The following is a 5,838-nucleotide window of genomic DNA, read 5'->3' on the forward strand; positions in this document are numbered from 1 at the left end:
CAACACAGCCCAGCCCAGCACAGCACAGCCCAGCACAGCCCAGCACACACAGCACAGCACAGCACAGCACAGCACAGCACAGCACAGCACACACAGCCCAGCCCAGCCCAGCCCAGCACACACAGCACAGCACAGCACAACCCAGCACACACAGCACAGTACAGCACACACAGCACAGCACAGCACACACAGCACAGCACAGTACAGCACACACAGCACAGCACAACACACACAGCACACACAGCACAGCACAGCACAGCACAGCACAGCACAGCACAGCACAGCACAGCACACACAGCACAGCACAACACACACAGCACACACAGCACAGCACACACAGCACAGCACAGCACAGCACAGCACAGCACAGCACAGCACAGCACAGCACAGCAGACAATCCCACCTTCCCCACAGGACTGTGCTCCTAGGCAGCCTGCCGCAAGGAAGACTCAGTAGTGCACAGCTAGCACTCACACACACCCAGCCTTCAGGAGTGAGAACAGAGCATTTCCTACCTGAACCTGAGGGCACTTTAAAAAGAAAATTAGGCAATTTAGGAAACACATTAATCTGGGACACAACATTAGAATCATTTTACTGGAATATCTGCTTTAATCTGCTTGCATCATGGACTCAGTGAGAGATGCTCTCTGATTTTTTCATTGTAGTAAGCCATAAAAGAGGACACAGTTGGATGCGGGGGACAGGGTGGTAAGGTTAAATGAGTCCCTTTTGAGCACATGAGTTTAGCAGAGGCTCCCTCCCCAGGGAAAGACAATTAAAATGTTTCTTAGGAACTGTGTTCCTCTCGTGCTGGAATGTTGCCATAGGAACTGTTGGTTATCCCAAGGACATCCCCTCCTTCATCTTTTTTTTTTTAAATCTTTTAAATTAATTTAAATTAATTCATTCATTAATTTTCGAGAGAGACAGAGATAGAGAAACAGGGCTTCTCTGTGTAACAGCCCTGCCTGTCCTGGAACTCGCTTTGTAAACCTGACTGGCCTCGAACTCATGGAGTTCTAGTGCCTGCCTCTGCCTCCAGAATGCTGGAATTGAAGGCATGTGCCACACACACCTCCTCATTGCTCCTCCTTGTCCTTAAGGTAGCCAGAAGCTACAAGCACCTACTGGATGTCCATGCAGGGTGTAGCACTTCATAGTCTAAGTGCCGTAGAGGCTGAGGCAGCAGACCCGACAGTAGGAGGCCAGTCTCAGTCACACAGGGCGACCCTGACTCAGAAAACCAACAAACAAAGCAATCACTCATCTAAAAGGCAGAAACCTCCGTGGTCCTCTCCCCACCGCAGGACCTGTTGCAGAATCCATAAACATTTATAGACCCTCCTGCACTCTGCCTAGGATGTGGGTGTCGGATGCGCAGAGTCCTCTGTGACCTTGGCCCTGGCAAAAGCAGACTCCGGAAGAGCAGTGTGAATCAGCACTGAGAGGTCGCAGTGAGGATCATACCGAGGGCTAAGGAGAGCCTTGTATAAGCGAAAGGTGAACCAACTGCAGGGATCATAGCTGGAGGGTGTGTGTGTGAAGGATATAGTTCCCAAAACTTCTTGGACAGTGCATTTAGAGCATGGATTTTAGGGGAGTGGGTGGGTAGAGTCTCACCTTTTTGTAACGTGGATGGACGCCGGAGGACAATGGGATCTTCCTCAACTGATTTTCTATCCTATTTATATTTGTGTGGGAGAGGGGAGTGTGCATGTGTCACAGCATGCTTTTGGAGGTCAGAGGACAAGCAGCAGGGATCAATTCTCTCCCTTCCATGACGACGTGTCTCAGAGATTGAACTCAGGAGCTCACACTGAACTCACCAAGCTATCTCTGCGGCCCCCCACTTTAGTTTTCGGAGAGGTCCTCCTACTGAACTTGAAGCGGTAAGTTCCCACAATCCTCCTCTCTTCTCCCACCCCAACGATTGGGTTACAGGCACATGCGGCATAGCCAGCCAGGGCTCTGAATTCAGGTCCACTCAGTGAATCCACAGCAGGCACTCTTATCTACATAGCCTTCTCCCCAGCTCTTGAGTAGCTTTTGCCAGGTCGCCTCACAAACCACTCAGACACGGATCTCAGTCAAACAGGCCTTGTTTATTAAACACCCCCCCCCCCAAGACTGATCTCTCAGGGATGCGGTCTTAACTCAGGAGGAGCTGAACTCCAACCACCAGCCAGAATCCTATAGCGCTTTTAAGCCTGAAACCTACAGTATTGTTATTCCACCAATCAGGATTTAGGTGGGGAATTTCCATAGGAACACCTCCTACATTTTATATCCATTTCTCATTGGTTGGGGTGTTCAACTGCGGTGGCAGACTTGCCTTGCCTAACATTCATGTCTTAACTTACCTACCAGGATGTACACATATCTTTCTGTCAAGTAGAATGTCAATTCCCAGGGAGGTCTTAGGAACTTAAGCTTTATTCTATCCCACTCAAAATGCAAGTCTTATTCTGAATAGTGTCATATATATATATATATATATATATATATATATATATATATATATTTTATTTTATTTTTTTCCAAGACAGGGTTTCTCTGTGTAGCCCTGGCTGTCCTGTAACTCACTTTGTAGACCAGGCTGACCTCGAACTCAGAAATTCGCCTGCCTCTGCCTCCCGAGTGCTGGGATTAAAGGCGTGCGCCACCACGCCCGGCTCAATAGTGTCTTATGTTGATGCAGGCATCTTTTTTATGTAGGGGTCCATCTCAGGAGCAGTTTATAAAGGCAAGAGACCATACATTAAAAAAAAAAAAAAGTTCATACATAGGCAGAGGAAGTGCCGCTGGGTGGTTGGTGCAGGTCCAAGCTTATTGTGGCTGACAATACAAAGTAGTTCTAATTGCCCTCCTTTGTGATTGGTTTCCAAGAACACCAAGGCACAGAGCATTAACAGAATATGTAACCAGCTTGGGCCTCAGAGTTTCCTAGTAATAAGCACTTGAGAAAGTTTCTTTATATCATTAGTAACAGTGCAAAATGGCTGGCCAGAGAGGCGACAGTCCCTAGGCCTTAGCAGTTTGGAAAGTGGGATGCCATCTAGATCGCTGACAAGATAAAAGTAAGCTTTGAATGGAGTGGCCACTTCCCTCTGGAAGTCCACCAGACACATGCCGCTCTGATTTCCCTGGGGAGTCAGAAACCTAAGGTGACTTCTAAACTTCAGTCATTATCTTGTCTTAACTAAGCGAACATATCTCCTTCATTCATTATGGGTGACAGGAGTCCCCGATAGGCGACAATTAATTGACTTTAATCCATCTAGCACAGGGCACTTACGCGGAAGCCTCATAGGCCAGGTTGACCAAGATACCGTCGGCCAGGCTGAGGTTGAGCGAGTCACAGATGCCGCGGATCTCGTCGGTGAAGGGCTGAGGCAGGAAGGTCTCCACCTTCGACACGATTTCTCCGATCATCCCGAGTACCCATTGGGGAACCCTGTCGCTAGAAACGAAAAAACACGAAGTTATTTCTCGACTCAGAGCATGGACAGTGTGCGTATGTGTGGACGAGGCTGGAGGAATGTTAAGAATCTAGATTATTTTCAGAGCTGAAGCGCTGCGCCGCGCTGCTCCCTCCCCAGTGTCCAAACCGGTGGGAATAAACTTGAGAATGGTAGTGCAGGGCTGCAATCCCAGCTACTCAGAAGGCCGAGGCAGGAGGATTGTAAGGGCAGCTTATGTTTCACAGCGAGATTCTCTTTCTTTTTTTCCTCCCATCATAACATTTCTATTCATTATTTGGGAATTTCATACAATGCATCCCGATCACACGTTTCCAATTCCTCACGGGACCACCCTCTAACCTTTGCCCCACCCCTCGAAAAAACAAAACAAAACAAACCACCAAATCCAATTTATGTTGTCCATATACTCATTGGAGTATAGCCAAACTCCCAGTGAGACTTTCGAAACGAAAAGTATAAGGGCTGAGATACACCCAATGGTAGTGCAATCACCACCACCTCCAGTGCCAACCTCCGTGGAAGGCCAGCCAAGCTGGTCCGGGATGCGGAGTTTCATGGGCTGCATGACCTACGCTGCAGCTTAGCATACTGGGTGACACCTTGTGCGGTACCCTGACCCGGAAAACGTATGGTAAACGCGCGCGCCGCCAGAGACTCCGAACTTGAACCGGCCTTGCTGGGTCAGCCAACCGCTGGGCGCTGCTTAGAGCAGTGGGGAGGGCAGCGGTGCAGCGGTGCAGCGGTGGGAGGACAGGGGTGCAGCACCGAGGGAAGAGCAGAGCCTGACTACAAGTTCACCAGACCAGTCCCGCGCTCACCCAATGACCTGCGCCACCGCGGTGCGTACGAAGTCTGGGTCGTAGTGCAGCAGCATCGGCAGCCAGCGCTGCTCCGGGGCCGCGTCCAGGCTGACGTTGAAGAGAGGCGGAGTTCCGGGGACCACAGCCGACAGCCAGGGACCCGACAGCGACAGCAGCAGCAACAGAGCCAGGGCCAGTTGTGCCCCATGACACGCAGCCCTGGTGGCTAGGTTCCCCATGGCTCGGGCTGCTGAGGCCACCACCGGACCAATGAGCCTTTGCTGTCCTGGGGAGGCGGAGTGGTAGGCATGGGGCGGTGCTGGCACTGAAGGCGGAGCCTGCGCTAGGTCGCTCCACCCGGTCAGGAACCCAAGCACAGACACCGCCTCCTGCCCCAGCGGGAGTAAGCCTGCTTCTCACTCACAGTTAGAGGCAGTATAAGTAAAAGGCCAGGAGTGGATGTACTTAATAACCTGGTGATCTGTGCTATATGTAGGGCCAGACCTCACTCGAACCCCCCAGACTATATCTCTATCCTAGACTTCCCATTCTCAGTCAATAGAACCTATCCTTAGGGGCGATGTCACATGCACTTTGTAGTTGCAGACTCTCTATGAAATATGTATGCCCAAGACCACACCCGATCCTGCCCAAGGCCCTTAAGCAGCTGTAAGCTTTATTGTGTACATGAGATTGAAATAATTGTTACCAGGAAACTTCTTTTCCCTTAAATTGCGCTGTACTTAAACAGCTAAAGTTCAGACTCTGTTCGAACCAGAGCCGGTGTACTGGCTGGTTCTGTGTCAACTTGACACAAGCTAGAGAAGGCGTCAGAGAAGGCACATCAGTTGAGGGAAATGCCTCCCTGAGATCCAGCTGTAAGACATTTTCTCAATTAGCGATCAATGGGAGAGGACCCATCCCTTTGTGGGTGGTGCCATCCCTGGTCTGATGATCTTGGGTTCTATAAGAAAGCAAGCGGAACAAGCCATGAGGATCGAGCAGCCCCCCTCCATGGCCTCTGCGTCAGCTTCTGCTTCCAGGTTCCTGCCCCGCTTGAGTTCCTGTCTTGACTTTCTCTGATGATGGACTATGATCCGGAAGTGTAAAAGTGTAAGTCAAATAAACCCTTTCCTCCCCAACTTGCTTTTTTGGTCATGGTGTTTTGTCACAGCAATAAAAACCTTGACTAATGGGCTGGTGAGATGGCTCAGTGGGTAAGAGCACCCGACTGCTCTTCCGAAGGTCCAGAGTTCATCCTAGCAACCACATGGTGGCTCATAACCATCCATAACAAGATCTGACTCCCTCTACTGGAGTGTCTGAAGACAGCTACAGTGTACTTACACATAATAAATAAACCTAAAAACAAAACAAAACAAAACAAAACAAAAAAAACCCTGACTAAGACAACTGACTGCCGAGTCGAGCTGAGCTAGATTTCTTCTTCCCTGAGATGGATTGTTTCCCTGCTGCCTGTAGCATTTGCACAGACCCCCCACATGGCTCTAAACAACAGAAGATCTGACTGCTTTTTTAAAGCAGAAAAATAA

General features: G+C 49.8%; 1 protein-coding gene across 1 annotated transcript in view; it reads right to left on the minus strand.

Moving 5' to 3' along the window:
• Naaa (N-acylethanolamine acid amidase) overlaps positions 1 to 4,555 on the minus strand; it is a 22,771-nt gene extending 18,216 nt beyond the window's left edge. Inside the window, exons 1-2 of the mRNA XM_021211125.2 lie at positions 4,304 to 4,555; positions 3,299 to 3,463 (exon numbers count right to left, since the gene is read on the minus strand). Of these exons, the coding sequence (XP_021066784.1) occupies positions 3,299 to 3,463; positions 4,304 to 4,524 (386 nt within the window). The 5' untranslated portion in view covers positions 4,525 to 4,555. The remainder of the gene's footprint in view (positions 1 to 3,298; positions 3,464 to 4,303) is intronic.
• Positions 4,556 to 5,838: the final 1,283 nt, after the last annotated feature.

This window comes from Mus pahari, chromosome 13, assembly GCF_900095145.1.
Source record: "Mus pahari chromosome 13, PAHARI_EIJ_v1.1, whole genome shotgun sequence".
Taxonomy (NCBI): domain Eukaryota; kingdom Metazoa; phylum Chordata; class Mammalia; order Rodentia; family Muridae; genus Mus; species Mus pahari.